Source organism: Ursus maritimus, unplaced genomic scaffold (assembly GCF_017311325.1).
Source record: "Ursus maritimus isolate PB19 unplaced genomic scaffold, ASM1731132v1 scaffold_4, whole genome shotgun sequence".
In the NCBI taxonomy this organism is placed as follows: domain Eukaryota; kingdom Metazoa; phylum Chordata; class Mammalia; order Carnivora; family Ursidae; genus Ursus; species Ursus maritimus.
The window spans coordinates 10,907,962-10,927,430 of record NW_024426552.1 but is presented as its reverse complement, the minus strand read 5'-3'; the positions used below and the strand labels follow the sequence as shown (position 1 = coordinate 10,927,430).

Below are 19,469 nucleotides of genomic sequence, written 5' to 3'. Positions count from 1 at the left end.
TCCAGTGTGAATTTTTTTAAGTATTGCTTAGTGTAAATTTTTTGGATAGTACTTTATCTTATCAGCAAATAATTAGAACAGTCTAAATTTAATATTTATATTTGCATATATACTTGGGCTTGCTATCTGAAATACATGAATATTTAGTTTCACTTCTATTAAATGAATTCTGGATTCTTTTAAACTATAGTATTAGTATTAACAGCATTTTGGCACTACATAAAATAAATATAAAAAAACTAGTATTGTCATTTTGCTTGCTTCAGTGTTGCTGCTACTAAGTGACAGTAAGCTATGTTGTATATGAAAAGTGGCTTCAAATTGTAGTAGAGATTGGAGGAAACTTAGGGTGCCTCAAGAGAAAAAAGGGAGGAAGCAAGCAAGAGAGGTGGAATTGATATATTAATTTACTTATTTAACCACTAGTTCTAGTGCCCGCTGCCTGATATGTGGAGTGTTTTAGACTTTGGGAGTACAGTTGAGTCCATGATGGACAAAAGTCCTTGTTCTCTTGCAACTTACATTCTAGTGATGAAAGAATATTTACAGATTGCCACAAGTACTGTACAGAAATGGGATGACGGAGTACCTGGGGTGTGCGGGGCACTTTTGGTGATAAGGATATCAGGATGAGGAGCACAGAAGGAAAGAGAGGGAGACAACTTTCAAACTTTGTATGTCCCTAGGATATTTTGAGAATTACAGTATAAATGTTTGTGCGAATCTTGTAGAGTCAGAAAATTTGTTGGGAACCGCTGATTTCACACGTGAGAAAACTGAGGCACAGGTTTAAAAATGAATAAATTTTAACAATCCATCCAGGATTGTAACTCATTTGTGAATGAGCTGGGACTGGAATCCAGTTTTCCTAGTTCCCATTCACATTCATTCATTGTTTCTTTTCCATAGTTTTTTTGAAGTGAACGTTTTTAGCCCCTCAGTCTGTGCCTTCCCAAAATTGTGTTTCATTGCCATATGGTGGATTGGAGGAAAGTCTTAAGGAGCTGCTTTTAGATGGGATGGGAGAAGCCTATGAGAAGCACACACAACCTTTCTTAGAATAGTTGGAATTAAATGGCTCAGAGACCTTGTGAATGGGAATTATGGCAGCAAGATCATTTATTTCCTGTAGGCTGTATGTTCTTACAAATTGAACATTGTGCTGGGTTGGATTGAGGAGAACTTTTTGTTTTGTTTTGTTTTGAAGCCAAAGAATTTTGTTTTCATAGAGCTATAGGTTTCACCAGATGAGGAAAGTTGAAGTTGGCACCCTGGGTTGGTTAGGAGATGAGGAGCTTGGTGGTTGGACTGTGAATCTGTAGTCACTTCTGTGAATCCTGTGGTGATGTGCACGGCCAGGCTGATGTTGTTCAGGTAGGTTGGTGCCATGTGTGTCTACCTGATGACCCATCCCAGGGGGCGTTCTCTGTCTGCATACCTCAGTGGCCCAGGCTCATGGTTTTTATTTGTGGTACATTTTGGGTTAGTGGATTGAGGCCTTGTCAGCATCCCTCAATCCATTGCAATGTAGAGCAGAGGTTGGCCAGACAGTAAATAACTTAGGCACGCACATACAAGCAAGGTCAGGGGCAGAGGGAGAGAGGAAGAAGCAGACTAGCAGACTCCCCACTGGGCAGGGAGCCTGACATGGACTCGATTCCAGGACCCTGAGATTATGACCCGAGTCGAAGGCAGACACTTAACCGACTGAGCCACCCAGATACCCTGAGAAGAAATATTTTTGCTCCTCCGTCTTTCTTTTAAAACTTTCAGGTTCTGTGAAATGAATGTGGCCATTGTAGCAGTCTACAATTTGACCTTGACATACTAAAGTTGAATAAAATGTATTTTTATATTTACCTAGAGTTACATTCTTGTTAGGTAGCTTTACCCTTTTTTTGGACAGAAGAAAATTTTTTATCTCAGAAGCTCTTCAGAGGGGGTTGCTGCATGTTTCATACTGTAAACACTTGAATTGGAATTTAAACAAGACAGGAGTTATTGAGATATATACCTTTTTAATCAGGCAAAACTGAAATTAAAATTTATGATTTGGGTAGCTAATCAGAAGACTGTAATCCAAGTTTGGGTTTTTTAAAAAAACCTTACCCACATCTTTATTTTTAAAGACTATTTGTCGCCTTATCGTAAGTTAATTGGGGCAGCACCAGGTCAAGGAATGGCATTGTTAATGAAATGAAATATTACCCTGCTGTTACCAGTGAGGCTTCTGCAGAAATATGGAAATGTCTGTGCACTAGTGAAATGTGAGAAGAATTTAGTCTCCATGTTGATTAGAACTATATGAAAATATGTTTGTATACAATGGTAAGAAGAAATTGCCTTAGACTTTTTACCTGGTTAGTGTTAATGTGAAGTGATTTGGGCCCCTGTTCTTATTGTAGGTGGGAAATGTCTGTTTTATCATAAAGCTGTTTAAATACATGAGTATAATTTTTAGTAGGAATCTAAAAAATCCCTAGTGGGCTACAGTGTGAGATGAAAGTAAAAATTTTATTTCTCAACCTTAAACTAATACTTTGTGCATTCACAGCATTTTAACAGAATTCATCAGGAAGAAAATTTATAGAAATGGTGGATTTTCTTTGGTTACTGAAATGCACCCTTAAAATGATTCTCCAATATTCTTTTCACTTGATCTTAAATGAGTCACTGGAAGGAAGCCTTAAGTTCACTCCTGCACTTCGTGATCTCTTTGCCTGCATCCCTTCAATTATGTCTGATGAGAAGTGTCCCTTTTCCTTGCCGAGGTGTCCTCTGGCATCCTCTGCCCATCCCCTGATTTTTTTCGCTGGTGTTCCTTCCCTTGCACCAGGCTCTTCCACTTACTAGCTGCCATGGCCTCTCAGAGTCATGGCATCTCTCAGGGGCCCAGTTTCCAAATTGGTAAGCCGTCTTTGCTCTTTCCACACCGCCCCCCCCCCCCCGTGAAGATTAAATATGTAACAATAAAACACTAGACCAGTGCTGGGCTCACAGCAGTTACACAATAAATCAGATTGCCATTGTTGTTATTTAAAACATTTTACATTTTATCCTCTTGACTGGTTCATTCCCCTTTAACTACTAACTTGCTCACGTTCTCTGCCTCCTAAGACATTCTTTCTTTTTTTTTTTTAAGATTTTATTTATTTATTCGACAGAGATAGAGACAGCCAGCGAGAGAGGGAACACAAGCAGGGGGAGTGGGAGAGGAAGAAGCAGGCTCATAGTGGAGGAGCCCGATGTGGGGCTCGATCCCAGAACGCCGGGATCACGCCCTGAGCCGAAGGCAGACGCTCAACTGCTGTGCCACCCAGGCGCCCCCTCCTAAGACATTCTGCTCAAACTTTGTCCCCCGGGCCCCTGTTCTTTTTCTTTCCCTTCATTGCTGTCACACCTCTGCCACGGAAAGCTGACATCTAGCTTCTAGCCCCATCCTGCTGTGTGACCAGGCCGCCACCATACTGTGGCATTTGCTTCCTTTTCGTCCTCTACCCTATTGTTCTGGAGTCTGCGTCTTCCCCGAGTTTCCATGACAAGGTGGGCCCGATTTTCCTTGTACTGTTTGACTACCTTTTCTGTTTGCTTCTCTGACTTCAAGTTCCCTTGTCAGCCCCCACATGGTTGTGTTCCCCCAAGGTTCTCTTGCTCTCTTCTCCCCCTGCACACTCCCTCCACGATCTTCCCTATTCCTGGGGCTTCAGACAGCCCTTCTGTGCAGATGATTCTTAAATGGGTAATTCTAACCCGCCCTGTTGTTTTGAGCTTAAGGTTTACATCTTGAGACGTCAACCTTGAGGAGCTATGGGCAGCTCAAACTCAGCATGTCAAAATCATCTTTTTATTGTCCCCAACCAGCTTCTGCAGATTTCCCTCTAGCTGTTGGTAACAGTACCATTTTCCCAGCCTCCCTGTCTTGGGGCCTCTCCTTTGCTGCGTCTCTGCCTCATTCTTGTTCTCCACGTTACCTTAGCTGCATCTTCGCAGGTTTACCCTGTAAAGGATCTTTGCTTCCAAAGTTGTTTTGTGTATACATATGTAAAGAGAAAGATCTGCAAAGAAGTTCACTGAAGTGTTTAAAGTCTTTGATCTCTGGGTGGTGGGATTTTGTACTGTTCAAATTTTGTTTTTTTTATCAGGTATTTAGTATATATGTGCTCGCACGCAGCCTTTTACCTCTCAGCCCTCCTGTGTCCTGACTGTCACCCAGTGGAGCTCCTGCGAGTTATTTCCTCAGTGCACTCATATGTTCTTGCCTTTGCTCCTTTACTCAGAGCCCGTTACATTGTTTTTTTGCGTCTCCCATTGTCACTTTTCAGGGCTCCTCTCAAACTTTTCTTTAATGCATTCATTTTCCCAATTGAATGTGCCTTCTTTCACAAGCTCTCCGGTCTCTGTGTCACTTCCTGTGTTCTGCCCTCTGGTTCTTCTGAGGTGGCTTTTTGTGTTAATCCCTTTATTAGATTGTAAGCTCCAAGAGAGCAGAGATTGGGTCTTACTCGTCCTTTTCCCCTTTTGGTTATAATTCTCCGTATTTTTCTTTGGGGACAACCCCCTTTCCCACTGGCTGTGGTTCTGGTGGGATGGTCAATCAAAGTGTCCTGCCAAGAGGATGGGATGCTCTTCCCCTGGAATTTGGATTTTGAGTCATGGGATATGAGGACTGACAATGATTGGCGCGGATTCATCCTGGCCAAGGTGCTCTGAAGAAGCCATTTCTTAGTTCCTGCTTCCCAGACCCCTGCAGCTGCTCTGGTTCCTGAACTCTCCAAGGCCTGGTTCTTCAGATTTTCCTTCGTATCTGTGAGCTATCTCATATCCTTACGCCAAATGTCTCTCTCTTTAAATTTTAAGTTAGCTGGACAGTTTCTGTTGCTTTTTTCCCTGCCAGTAGAGCTGTTGTGATTGGAACTGGCCAGACTTAATTGTTCTAGTTCTTATATTGATTCTGATATGTTTTTTTTTTTCTCTTTAAAAATGAAAACAAAAAAACAGCCAGAGACTGCTGCTGCTTTGAAACGTACGATAGAAGCCCTGATGGACAGAGGGGCAATAGTGAGGAACTTGGAAAATCTGGGTGACCGGACACTGCCTTATAAGATTTCCGCCCACAGTCGGCAGCACAGTAGAGGAGGGTAAGTTTCTTCATGAGTCTCGACAAATGTCCTTGATAGGCGGTAAAGAATGCTGTTTAGTTCATCTTAGAAATGATTGTGATTTCTCAGTAGATCTCCGTTGCGCCAGGTGGTGTGCGGGTATATGCTCACGGTGTTGGGATTTCCATGGGCTCCAGTAAAGCTGGCCCATAGTAAACCACAGTCAGTACAAAAACAAGTCCTATGAGGAGCAACAGGTGTATAAGCCTTTGATTGCGGGAAACTTCTCTTGTCGACCTAAACACTGTTTTCCCTTGACATTTCTTCAGCTTTGCCTTAAAATGCCTCAGTGAGCAATGTGTGGTCCACATGCTCGGTGCATCCTTTGTAAATAATGTGGGTTGCAGGTAACAAGCAAAAGGTACTCTGGGTAATGCGCATAACAGCATCTGACCCACAATAGAGAAATGGTTTTATGTACTCCAAACAATAATCACAATTCTGTTAACGAAATTTTTTCTCACAAAAGTATATAGCACCTTCCGCAAACATGTCGAAGATTTGACTCTGTAGTAATAGCTATCCTTGTAGAAATTCTTTGTTACCGGTTTGCTTGTTGAGTTGATCTGAAGCTTCTCTGACCCCTGATGATGTTAGTTTTACACTCATTATTTCTGGTTTGGAGGAGAAATCTTCTGAATTTGTTGAGTTTCATAGAAGTGGTGATAGAGAAGATGGAAATCAGTTTTTAGTAGTGGGAAAGTCCAGGAGTTGAAGACTCCATTCCTTCCCCTCTGGTACTTGCCAGCTGTGTGGCCCTCACCAAGTCTTTAGCTTCTCTGATTCCTGCTTCCTTGGATACTGAACTCAGGGGTCGTTCTCCCATCCACGTTGTCGTGGGGATCAAATGACATCATCTCTCGAAGTGCTGTGTGGACAGCGCGGAGTGTGGATGGTGCCGCGCTTATCCACGCAGAGCTGGGGGTCTCGTGCAAGTGCTGTCTGCGGGAGAGGCCTGTGTGCAGTCACGCCTCACACTGAGACTTTCTTACTGCATTTAAAGCTCTGCCGAGGTGGGGCACATACTGCAGATTTCGTCTTTTGATTGCTTCACCTTGTTTTGTGCTGGTGTTGAGCTTCTTGAGAACACCTCTGAAGAGAGTGCCTGCGGCGTTGCTAGGCAACGTGAAATGCACAGTGGCGATTCCTCTTCCACAGTCATAGCGGAGAGGGATGGAGATGGTGTGTAACATTTTTTTTAAACTTAACCACAAAGGGGTTTCATTTTAACAGCAAGGCTATGAATCCTTTTGCCTTTTTGTTTAGAAAGGAGCATATAAAATTTAGCTAAGGATTATTAGCCAGGTTCTTGGTTAGAAGGCACTGAACAGGGAGAGAAGCCTGTTCCTTCATCCATGTGCTTTCAGGGTTGTGCACTGGGGGTGCTTTCTTCTGCCCTCTTTCCAAGGAGAATTTGTTGAGGGTCAATGTGACCAGCATTCTAGAATTTGCACTTCTCGCCAGTGCTTTGGTTGTGCTGATGCTGCCTCCTGAGGACCACACTTTGAGAGCCGCTGTATTAACTTATTGGTTGTCAGGCCTTTGTGTGCAGTGCTGGGGTTGGGTGGTGCTGTTTTTCTTTTGTGCATGGAGTAAATTCAGATCCTGGACGAACTGCCCTGGAACTAAGCCCGAACTGTTGACAACACTTAGCCCTACTTTCCGGGTTCCCGACACGGTGCGTGTGCCCCACCAAGGATTCTTTTCTGTCACTTCATTCATTTACATTTGAAGATTTTATCTCTGGTTCTTCTACTTTCAGACTCCTCAGCAAAGGAGGAGCAACATTCATAAAGTGTAACATATATGTGTGTCGTATACAGACACAGAACCTCCTTCCCAGTTGGGGAGTTTCATGGTATAAACGTGTTTTTCTGGGATTAATCAATGTCTGGTATGTATTTGTTTAAGGTAATGTTTTCCAAAGTGTGGTCTTTGAAATACTAGTTATATAGATAAGCTCCACCAAAAAATGGTGTGTGTGTGAGAGAGAGAGAGAGAACGCACAAGCTGTTACGTGTGGGATTCTTTGCACAGTCTGATCCCTTCTAGAGATGCGCAGCATACGTGAGTGTAATAATGGTGAGAAGCCCTTCAGTAAGTTGCCTTCATTTATCAACTTTATTTGTTACCTTTTATTTTTGTAACCCTCGTTAATATTCTTCACAGTAACTTTTGGTAAAAGAGGAGATGAGGGGCAATGTATTTTGGAGTTACCGGTATAAAGATTTAAAATTGAGTGGTGTTTCAGGTGTCTGTAGTGTCGAGCGTAAGGGTAGTCTGATATTCTCTTGACTTTAGCCAGTCCTCCCCTCAGGTCACTACCCGCAGTGATGTTTGTACCAGGCTTTTTTTGTTCACTTGATAAGGTCTGTGTGTGCGCTGCACTTAGCCACATAGGGTGTTACAAACGTGCCGGGATTATGTGCTGGGTGCTGGAGAGGCTCAATTTTTTGAAGTGATAAAGAAACAGTGGACTTGTTTGTTACGAACTTAGCATTCAAAAGTTTTTAACTCTTGGGACATCCTTGGAGGCATGCCTGGCATGTGTCTGTAATTTCGGTGAGGCGCTGGTTTGAATCCTGAGGTTGGTATTTTTTAGGGGGCTAACGAGTGAGCCTAGATGCCCTCCAAGAGTACACATCACATTGTGTAACTGTTGGTATTATGTGTTTGTTGCTCTTAAATTTTATGGGAGGAAATGTATATATCCTGGTGGTATTCCTAGGTCTCGGGATGGTTCTTGTCATTGTTGTGGTTCCTGGTCAAAAGGAGTTTTCAGTCGAGTCAGGGACTTACCTGCACATTGCTAACCTAGGCACCAGCCAGAGATACAAGGGCGGGGGCCTAGCACAGCAGGGTTCACCTGGCCTGGCTGACAACCAGTCTCTGCTACAGTTGCTTCCCATCTTTTGGGTGATTTCCTCTAGCATTCTCCATCCTTGCCTCCTTCCGCCAAATCCCTCCCGCTGCTCCACACATGCCAAGTAGGCCCAAAAGAAAGATGTGAGGGTAGAAAAGTGCATCGGTAGGAGAGATACTGCTGCCTCAGGGTTGTCCGGGGAGTCTCCCCAGGGGAGGAGGTAGTACTGGTATTATTACTATATCAAGTCTGTGACCAGTATATGCCAAAAAATCAAGTACACTTGTTATATTCCAAATGTTAGTTAAATTGTCTCCCAGGTGATGTGAATTAGACCAGGAAGGAATTAACCAGATGCCCCCATTGCTCTTTGGGCCACACTAGGGTGGTTGGGAAATTTGGGTTTTCTGGACCAGATTTCTAGATGGAGGCTCTGGCCTTACTCACCACCTGTTGTCTGCAGGCAGTGTCTGGAAATGATTGGAGCCTGACTCACAGCTGGGGAGGAAGGTGGGGGGTAGGCCTTACAAGTTCTGAGATTCCTTCTCAGCTCTGGATTTGCTTTGGTCTCCTGGGGGCCCATAGATTTTCTCTGCTTTGTACCTTCAGATGCTCACCTTAATACCTTCATCAACTCTGAGAAAGGAAAGGTTGGTGTAGAAGATTCTTACTGTATTCCTCAGAGTCTAAAAGGTGACGGTGATGTGACATTTACAGAGGGGAACAGTGGTAGGGTTGCGAAAAAGGGACAGACATTTTCTGAGTCGTGGTGGCAGGCGCCCGCTGCCAGAAACACTCCAATGTCAGACGCCAGGGCTGCACGTACTAGTGTAAGGCTCCCTTTCCACTAGATGGGGCCGGACTGAGACTGAGCGGGCTTTCTGGTGGAGGCCAGAGAACTGTAGAACAGACTGTGGTGCATATTTCGGTGTTGGGCTTGTGCTTGTTTGGAGAAGGATGCCCCTGGTGGGCTTTGCCCATTTTTTACCAGGTCTGATTTTACTGCACGGAGATAGGACTTACTCCAGAAGGGATGTGGAAAGGAACTCACTTACGTGGCGAAGGAGGATTTTCTTGCCTGTTTTTGCCCCTTTCTCCATTCTCATCTGTATTAAAATGTGAATAGGTGCTTATAAGATCTGCTGGCCTACAAATAAGATGCCCTTCTATTTACGGGTAAGCAGGATGACAAAAATAACTGGCTCTGTGGTGAATCAGTGGAATTTTACTGACTCGCTCCCCAAATGTGTCTGCAGCTTACTCCAAGAGAGCTGGCACCCTCTCTAGAGGAGATTGATTCTTCTCTGTAGTTTTCCTGTTAGCTAACATTTCCATGTTCTCGTGCTTTCCTGCCAGCATCAAGTCCAGGCCAGCATCCTGACCGTTCTTGTGTGAAGGGGCTCCACAACTGGGTTTCAGGACAGAGCTGCAGTGGCCTAGAGGTTTCTTTTCTAGTGGCAGCGTCTCGAGATTTGTAAGGATCCTGCACTCGGTGTAGTGGTTTTAAAAATGTATGAGACCCAACAGATATAAAAAGAAATAGGGCTTTTCCATGCAGAGGGTTCCTTGGTTTTAAGGTGAAGAATTCACTGTCTCAGCGAAGCCTGAATCCAGCAAGGTTTAACCGATACAGTCGAGAAACTGGCATTCAGATGGATGTTTCCTACCCTCTGAAGGGCTCGGAGATGCTTCATGGTTTCAAATCCCTGCCATCCCCCTCCTCCACCCCCCACCCACCGTGAGCCACTGAGCGCTTCAGTGGAAATTTCCACTTGTCTGCTAGGGGGAAGGGGAGGCTGTGAGTGTGCGCCTGTGTCTGAGAGAAACAGAAACAAAGAATATAACTCAAATTCAGGCAAGCGCTTTTACGATAAACTTGTAAATAACAGGATTAAGACAAAAGTGAAATAAAAAAACAAATGATGACCGTTACGTGTAGGAGCACCGCAAGAAGACACATATCTTCCCTCAACAACCTGGGGGCAGGCGGGGGTGGGGGGTGGCGACAGCTTAGGCAGAAGGTGACTGAGTGAGACTAGGGGTAGGACCCCAGAGAGGAGGAGCCAAAAGCTAGTGAGAGCTGCTGGCTCCCTGGGGAAGCCAGTGCTGTGGATAAAGCGCTCCTGGTGGCAGGGTTTTCCAGGATTGGGCTGTCTGTCCTGGGGAAGGCATTCTCTGGGTCTTCTCAGATCCCTGGGGTTTCAGTCATGGTAGTGGAGAGATTGGGAGTGTTGAGTGTCTTAAGAAGTACAAAGAAGGGTCAGTTATGACCTTGAACACCACATGGGCAGGTTCTGCCTATGAAATCGTTCCCTCCACCTTTTGGACACTGGACTCCGCAGTGAGAGGTGCATTAGTGGATTGAACCTCTGTTCGTCCCTCTCTCCTTGCCTGCTGTCCGCCATCTCTGTCCTTCCACTTCGACCGGGTTATGCTGCATAAGTGGTCGGTGCTATTCTGTAGAAGAGAGAGAGGCTTGGGTGAAGCTGCCTTCTACCTTGTAGATGAAGTGATTCTGTAATTAGAACCACACATGGGAAACCACACCTTTAAATGTAAACACTGCTGGGCTTTGTGTTTCAGGCAGGGGTGATGCTGACGTCAGCGCTGGCTACCTGACATGAGGAAGCACTTCACGGTGCCACTGAGCAGCACAGGGTTGAGGGGCTGGGGATGGATTATCTGATTCGACTTTCGATGACTACACTGGGTTTTCCAAAATGATTTGTCCATTTACTGATTTAATGGTTGATTAGAGAAGGAAAAACTCTTTGGAGAACTTTTTTTTTTTTTTTCCTTTTTGGAAAGCCAGCTTTGAGGTATGTTGAGGCACTTGCAATTGTAGTCACAATTCCGAACTATTCGAGCTTAAATTGTGAAGATGGAGGTAAGAAAGAGTCCACATGGGTTGTGACTTCAGTCTTGTTTTTGGTTCTGCCTAGCTTGGTTAGGGTAGAAGTAAAGATTGATATTTAATTGTGGTTATTGAATCCTCTCAATCCTCCCCTCCTAGGGCCAGACTGACGGTGGGTGGAAGGCTCTTGGATTCCTCTGGAGATACTGAGACATTCCTCTTTTGCCTCCCTTCCTTGAACAGCAGCTCATCTGGATTTCGGAATGGCTTCTCTGTGGCAGCCTTCCGGATGTAAGGAGTGGGTATCAGGGGAGTTGAAGGTCATTTTTTCAACCTAACTCCCATTTTCATAGATCTCTTGTGGACCTGTGTGGTCCCAGGAAAGGGATCCTTGCAGGCATCAGGAGCTGCCCCACCTACTACTGTAGGTAGGCTGTTTGTAGGCCTCACTTTTTTCGTGTGCAAAAATGGAAAGGCAGTGCTGTGCTCTGTGTGCTCTCATGTCACCGTCATGCCTCGGGTCATCCTTCTGTTAGAAAAGCCCAACAGCCAGGAGTCGGATGTCCATTACTGTCATTTCCACAGTCTCCTGCAGGACTGGGGGATGTGTATAAATAGTGGGAGCCTGGGTTTCTGCCAGCACAGTAGCCCTGTGACCACTCTCTCCAGCTGGACTAAATGTTCTGGGAGGTCGAGGCCATACGTACCTCCTTTTTAGCTTCTCTTTGACGTCTGTCCATAATAGATGTTCACTGACCAGTTAAGTTGGCCCACTTTGCTGGGAAAACAATAACAACAACAACAACAACATATATACTGGCAACACCCAGGAATTGGTCATGGTCTTTTCTGTATGGGAAAGCCATAATGGACTGTTGACCTATGTGCTTGGGCCACTAAGGCAGATGGAGATTGAGTTTGCCCTCAATTTCTGCTTGGTTCCCTCATGGTGGGGAGAGACCACTTAATGCCCTGGGAGGAAAGCGGGAGGGTAAGAGTTTCAGCTTTCTACCAGGAGTGGTGAATACAGTAAGATCTGCCCATCTCTGAAGCTACCTGCCCTCTTCTTTATTTTGGTGGTGTTTCATTTTTGTGGAAATTTCCACAGTATAATAAGGAACATGGGAGTAGAAGCAGTTGATGCCCACACGAGCCCTAGGCACAGATCAGCAGGGTGATAAGCATGAAATGACTGTCACAGCTGTAGTTGTGGGCACAAACCTATTTGCATTCTGGCCATGCTTTTGTTTAGGTTTGGTTGCTAGAGGGAGTGTCATGACTGGTGGAGGGAAGGCACATTGGATAAAAGGTAAAGGCTGGAAGTGTTCTAATAGTAACAGGGATCTTCCAGAAATGAAGTCACAGCCTAATCTTAGGACATCCAGGCCTTTTTCTAGGTAGGACTTCTTATCCTTGAGAAAGCTCTAGAATGCTAGCTGCAGGTACCAAGAGATGTGGTTGACAGAGTGGGGAACTGTGAGTGAGGTCTGAAGTCTGGAACCTGCGTTTTACCAACTGTGACCTGGAGCAGATCAATTCCCCAGTTCCCTCATAAGCAACACGAAGGGGTTGGACTGCACTGTCTTCTTTGTCCTCTCCACCACTTACATTCTGTGATTTCTGTCACCCATTGGTCCCAAAGCTACAATGTGTGGCTGCTTCTCTCCTGGAGTCAAAAGACCTGCTATGTTAGAATCCTGGCCATGGCCACTTAGTACCTGAGTGACTTTGAGCTAATGACTTAATCATTACAGAACTCGAGGCAATGTGTAGGAGGACCGCTTTAAAAGCTACGTGAGCAGTAGTGTTGCTAGGAGAGGGCTCCTGGACCAGAACAACACGCAGCACCATTTCCTCTTCTTCACTTTCTGAATCGCCACATGGAGTGGAGTGTCCACTTCCTGTTCATCTTCTTCCTCAGAAGCTGTTTAAAAGATGTAAAAGCACTTGGAAAATTAGGAAGTTCTATCTGTATAAGACACTTTCCTTTTAATTCCTGAAATAAGAGGTTTCTGATAGTATCAGGCATCTAGCTTCCATCCTTGGGTGTTCTTTTTACCCTTATCACAAATGGTATCCAAAAACTTTGGGTGTCTTTCTTAGGATGATTTGGTGAGTACTAGTATGTGGACAGTGTTGTTCAGGAAGACTGCATGAGAGTTGATTTGTGGGCAGTTAGGTTGGCCGTTGGCAACTGCATACCCACTTTCTCTTAAAAACATGTTTAGACACCGAGGCTAGCCCACAAAAATGCCTCTGGTACAGTTGAATGGAAAATGGGAGAAAACAATTGTTGCTGAGCCCCAGATAGGGCATTGAATAGCTTGAATACTTGACTGCTAGGGCAGGCTTAACTGGAGAGCAGGAGACCCATGTGGACTTTCTGGAGGGAGGGGGGTACTTGGAATACTTCCAGGACTGGCAGTGGTGATCGCCTGGGTTATTGAGTGCCCAGAGCATGTCAGGCCTCTGCTAAGTACTTTCCTGCGTATTATCCTATGTGTAATACATGGCATTTCGTCAGCACACTGCCTCAGGCTATCAGCACAGGGCTTTAAGTGTAATAAAAGAGGAAGGCTATTTTAGGGAAACTAGACTAAGGGCAAGGGAAGAGGAAGCAGCTATAGAACTAAGTATGGTGGGAATGTTGGTAAACAGAGGATGGAGGTCATACTTTGGAAGTACACTTTGACGAATACAGAAGGAAAGAACAATGAAAGAACAAATGAATGAAATGGGAAGAAAGACTTGCCAGGGCTATGCTGAATGAGAGCGTTCCCTGACCTGGCCACCAGGCGGCCATAGTTATTGCGGGCTGGGGGAGTTAGATAAAGGGCTGGGGATTGGCAAAGAGAAGGTAATTTAAGATTGATCACACTAACTTTTTAGGCTCTATCGTAGAGTCTTACTCAAGGTAAGTAATCAATAATTAAATGTTGAACAAATGAGCAGTTCTTAAGTTGGGTGATTGCAAACCTGTCCCTTTTATGTGGAGTAGAAATAAACAAGTGGAATCATGCCTTGGAAAATTTGGCCATTTGGTGTGTAATTTTCAGAGTAAGCCCAAATGGTAATCTCATCAGTGAGCAAATGCACAAGTTACTTCCTCAAGAGGTTTGCCTGATGATGGAGGAGTTTACACCATTTTTTAAAAAAGATTTTATTTATTTGAGAGAGAGTGAGCAAGAGAGAGAGAAGGAGCAGGAGGAGGGGCAGAGAGAGGGAGAAGCACACTCCCTGCTGAGCAAGGAGCCCAACATGGGGTCGATCCCAGGACTCTGGGATCATGACCTGAGCCGAAGGCAGATGCTTGGCCAACTGAGACACCCAGGCGCCCCTAAACCATTTTTTTAAGAAGATTAATTAATTTATTTTAGAGAGAAAGTGAGAGTAGGAAAGGGGCAGAAGGAGAGGGAGAGAGAGACTCCTCAAGTGACGTCCCTGCTGAGTGCGAAGCCTGACACGGAGCTCTGTCCCACAACCTTGAGATCATGACCTGGGCCGAAATCAAGAGTTGGATACTTAACTGACTGAGCCCCCCGGGCGCAGCAGTTTTCACCATTTTTATTTCATTTCTTGAGAAACTCTGGGAGTCTTCATTATCTGTAATTGCTCCCTCATCGCTATCACCCATATCAAGTCATTCACCAAGTCCTGCTTCCTGTTCATGCACCATTATTAAATCGACAGCTTTATAGAGATATAATTAACAATACAATAAACTGCACATGAAGCATACACTTTAATAGGATTTGGCACATGCATATATATCTGTGAAATCACTACAATCAAGATAATAAACAAATTGGTCATCCCACAATTTCCCTCCTGTGTCTTGTGACTCTGTTCTCTTGATCTATTTGTATATCTTTATACAAATACCATACTACCTTGATTATCATAGCTTTATAATGAGTCTTGAAATCAGATAGTAATCCTTCAACTTTATTCTTGATATCAAAGTTGTTTTGGCTGTGTAGGTCCTTTGAATTTCCCTGTGTAGCTCAGAATCAGTTCATCAATTTCTAACAAAAATATCTTTTAGGATTTTGATTGGGATCCTTAGGAATTTGTAGATGAATTTTGGAGAATTGACATCTAAATAAATTTGAATCTTTCTACCCGTGAATAAAATATATCTCTATTTATGTCGGTTTTCTTTAATTTCTTTTAGTAATGTTTTATGGTTTTTAGTGTACAGGTCTTGCACACCTTTTGTCAGATTTATCCTTAAGTATTTCATATTTAATTTCAAGGTGTGATTATTTGTTGCTAGTATATAGAGATAGTTGATTTTTGTAGATTGCAACGTTGCTAAACTCAGATGTTCTAGTATCTTTTTTGTAGATTTCTTAGATTCTTCTATATACACAATCATTTCGTCTGTAAATAGAGACAGTTTTACTGCTTCCTTATCAATCTGGATGCCTTTTCTTTTCTTCTTGCCTTATTGCACTGGCAAGAACCTCCAGTAAAATGTTGAATAGAAATGGTGAGAACAGACACCCTTGTTTATTCTCAGTCTCAGGGAAAAGCATTAAGACTGACCAGTTGGTATGATGTTAGTTACAGGTTTTGCAAAGATAGCCTTTGTAAGATTGAAGAAGTACCCTTGTAGCTCTACTTTGCTAAGAGTGTATCAGGAATTGGATATGGAATTTTGTTAAATGCTATTTTTTTTTGCTTCTGTTGGAATGATCTTATGGTTTTTCTTTTTTTATTATGTTCAGGTTCAAGTTAGCCAGCATGTGGTACATCATTGGTTTTTGATGTAGTGTTCAGCGATTCATTACTTGTGTATAACACCCAGTTCTCATCATAACATGTACCCTCCTCAATACCCATATTATGGTTTTTCCTTTTTAGTTTGTTAATATGGTGATTTACATTGATGGTTTTCAAATGTTAAACTAGTCTTGTTTTCTGTGATAAGCTCTACTTGACCATGCTGTATTATTCTTTGCATATATTTTAGTAGTCAATTAGCTAAAATTTTTAGAACTTTTTTTCATTTATGTTTGTGAGAGATATTGATCAGTTTTTTCTTTTCTTGTAATGTCTTTGTCTGATTTTGGCATCGAGGTAATGCTGGCCTCATAGAACAAATTGGGAAGTGTTATCCTATTTTCTGGACCAGTTTGTGTCAAAATTGGTGTGTTTTTCCTCAAACATTCGGTAGAATTCACTGGTGAAGCCGTTTGGGCCTTTGGTTTTCTTTGTGGAAAGGTTTTTAACTACACATTTGATTTCTTTAATAGATATAGGGCTATTCAGGTTATCTATTTTTTGGAGGAGTTCTGGTAGTTTGCATTTTTCAAGGAATTTCATTTAAGTTGTCAAATTTATTGCAAAATTTGTTTATAGTAGTCTTTTTCCATCCTTTTATTATCTGTAAAATTTGTAGCCATTTCATCTCTGTCGTTCCTGAATAGTACCCTTTTCTACTGATCAGTCTGACCAGAGCTGGATCAATTTTACTGGTCTCAGTGAACTAGTATTTGGTTTCATTGATGGTCTCTGTTGTTTTCCGTTTTCTGCTTCAGAGATTTCTGCTCTGATCTTTATTCTTTCCTTTTCTCCCCCCCCCCCTTGGTCTTACTTTTGTGTTTATAATTTGTTCTTCTTTTTTCTAGGTTCTTAAGGTAGGAGCTTTGAGGCTTTTCCTCTTTTCTTACATGGGTGTAGTGCTATAAATTTCCTGCTTTGGTGGCATTCCCCAAACTTTGATTTGTTGTTTTCATTTTCATTCAATTCACATTCCCTTTTGATTTTCTCTTTGACCCATAGGCTATTCAGATGTTTGTGTAGTTTCCAAGTATTTGGGGATTTCCCCAAGTGTCTTCTGTGAGATTCTAATCCCTTTAGATTAATTGAGACTCATTTTAAGGCCCAGAATATGGTTGACTTTGGTAAATGTTCTGTTTGCAACTGTGAACAATGTGTATCCTGCTCTTTTTGTTGGGAGGGTTCTATAAATGTCAGATCCAGTTGGTTGATGGTGGTGCTTACTTTTTCTATATCCTTGCTGATTTTTCTGTATACAAGTTTTATTAATTACTGAGGGAATATTAAAAGTCTCCAGCCATAATTGTGGATTTATTTCTCTTTTCAGTTTTTATTTCCTGTATGATGAAGTTCTGTTGTCAGGTACATACACATTGAGGATTGTCGTGTCTTCTTGGTAAACTGATCATTATATATTATCTTTTTTTATCCTTGGTAATTTTCTTTGATCTGCAATCTACTTTGATATTACTATAGCCGCTTGAGCTTTCTTTTGATTAGTGTTTTTGCATGGTGTATGTTTTTCTGTTTTTCACTTTTAATAATTGTTTACTTGAATAACTTTCCCGTGAGGCTCAGCTAAGGGTGAATGTTCACCTCAGAAGTTGTTTTATATGTTTTGAACTCTCTTTGTACAGAATTACACAAAACGTCATCCCTTTTCTCATAACTCCCTTGTTGAATTTGTCCATTTTCAGTTTGGTCTCTTCTGCTTTCTGTGAGAATTCCATGTTTCATGCTAACACTGTCGTCAGATATTTACTGCGGACCTGGTGTATGTTAGCCTCTGTTCAGGGTGCTGGGGATAGAGCAACAAAGTCCTTTTTACAGGAGTTATGTTTTTGGTAGAATGAGATAGACAACAAATATGTACTATATCCGTGGTGATAAGCACTTTGGGAAGCAGCAAAGCACTGAGTAAGGCAGATGGAGTAATGAGGCTGGGTGGGCCAGCAAGGAGGATGTTGCTTTAGGAGATGTGATCAAAGAGGACCGCTCTGACAAAGTGACGTTTGGACACAGACATGATGGAAGTGAGGGGTGAGCTCGGTGGAACTCGGGCGAGGCACATTTCCGGCAGAAGGAACAGTGAGTGCAAAGACCTAGGATGGGAATATGCTTGGGGAGGAGAGTGTGGCTAGAACAAAGTAAGCGATGTCAGAGGTCATCTTAGCCAGCTGGAGCATTGCAGAATTCTGAACTCTTGCACTGAAAACCGTCCTTTCACAGCACTGTGGTTCCACCCAAACAGTACAAGGGAGGCTTACACTTCCAGAATTGAGAGGAGGGCGCGGGCAGGGGGGAGCAATGCTTCTTCCTTTGCAGTGTCATCCAGCTGACTGATGCAGTTGTTGTTGTGGTAAGAACAGTGGGCTGGATGAGATGCCCTTCTGGATTAGTCTGCTGTGAGTGGAGGAATGTTCAGTTCTTTCCTTTACCTAAGAGTCCTGTGATTTTCTTTCTGTTGTCACCGCTCTAACTTGCAGGATAGTCTTAGATGAGTCCCAGGCCTTTCAGAATCTTTTCCCTTGTTTGTGAAGTGTGGCCGTTGGTATGTACTTTGCCTCTCGGGTGCATTAAGTTACTTGTAAAATCCTTTAGAAAATCAGGAGACTTACCTAATAGATGTTTTCTCAAAGATGGTTTGAGAAATTCAGCCTTGTTGAATAGAACACTCTTGTTCCTTAGACCCATAATCTTACTGTACTTTCTATACTTTGCACTGTACGTAGTGTCACAATGCTTTTTGCTACCACAAAATTTGTTTGGATTAGATTTTCACAAGAGTGGAAGGGGACCGGCCATAGGGAAGAGGGAGGTTGGGCAAACACTTCTGTTTAGCTGGACAGCTGGTAGTTTCTATTTTGACAAAGGTGTGTGTGTGTGTTCTGTAGCTGATCTTATCTGGAGAGGAGTAAAGTGAAAACGTTGACCAGAATAGGGGAAGTGTTGTATTTCAGGATGCAGGAATTCACAAATTTTTATTTTATTGCAGGTATTTCTTGGTGGATTTTTATGCACCAGCCACAGCTGTTGAGAGCATAATGGAACATTTGTCTCGAGACACTGATGTGATTAGACCGAATGTTGTAAAACACCCTCTAACCCAGGAAGTGAAAAAGTGTGAAGGGATTGTCCCCGTCCCACTCGAAGAAAAACTATATTCCACGAAGAAGAGGAAGTGAGAAGATTTACCAGATTTTAGCTTTGTATTTAATTCTCTCACTTTTGAGTACCATGGATTACAAATGTACAAACTTGACCCTTACATGAGTGTTATAGGTGCCATTTGATGTTTCTAAGGTATTTTTAGCTCACGAACCCCCTTGCTGTGGGAAGTTGGGGAATGGCTTGCTTAGAGCCACTTTGTAATCTGAGGTGCCAGCACATCATTCTTGATTTCCTCTCATTAATGTCATTTCTTTATTGATGAGGACTTTGCCCTACAACACCACTAGCACCATTTTGAAGAGCAAAGCTTCTAAAAACTGCTTTGGATTGCAAGCTAGTCATTCAGACTGTATTACCATGCAAAATAAAATTTTAAGACCACTGCATTATATGAGTAACTTTTGACCAGAATAATAAACATAATTTCTAAAAAAAACCTTGGGGAGGTGTTTTGTCTCTTCACCTGCCGCAGCGCCGTGAACTGCCCGGGGCCCTGCAGCTCGCGTCTGCCCAGAACCCCGGCCGTGAGGTCCCAGCCCAAGTGCAGAGACGGGGGAGAAGTCAGGGGTGACGGTGGGGCAGGGATGTGTCTGTCCCTCAGCTACTGGGCATTCTGTAAAAGCAGTAACTTTTTCTT

At 43.1% G+C, this 19,469-nt stretch overlaps 1 protein-coding gene across 1 annotated transcript; it reads left to right on the top strand.

Moving 5' to 3' along the window:
- The first annotated feature begins 1,357 nt into the window (after positions 1 to 1,357).
- MRPS6 (mitochondrial ribosomal protein S6) lies at positions 1,358 to 19,259 on the top strand. Its single transcript, XM_008701853.2, has 4 exons — positions 1,358 to 1,374; positions 4,999 to 5,138; positions 11,036 to 11,167; positions 18,657 to 19,259. The coding sequence occupies exons 2-4, from the start codon at positions 5,041 to 5,043 to the stop codon at positions 18,844 to 18,846; spliced, it is 420 nt and encodes a 139-aa protein (XP_008700075.2). The 5' UTR covers positions 1,358 to 1,374; positions 4,999 to 5,040; the 3' UTR covers positions 18,847 to 19,259.
- Positions 19,260 to 19,469: the final 210 nt, after the last annotated feature.

What these genes read in the sequence shown, in the direction of transcription:
- MRPS6 (XM_008701853.2), top strand. Translation starts at nt 5,041, where the DNA reads ATGGACAGAGGGGCAATAGTGAGGAACTTGGAAAATCTGGGTGACCGG. An exon ending in CGGCAGCACAGTAGAGGAGG is followed by an intron (nt 5,139 to 11,035) that starts GTAAGTTTCTTC and finishes CTCCCCTCCTAG; the next exon opens with GGCCAGACTGACGGTGGGTG. An exon ending in TCTGTGGCAGCCTTCCGGAT is followed by an intron (nt 11,168 to 18,656) that starts GTAAGGAGTGGG and finishes ATTTTATTGCAG; the next exon opens with GTATTTCTTGGTGGATTTTT.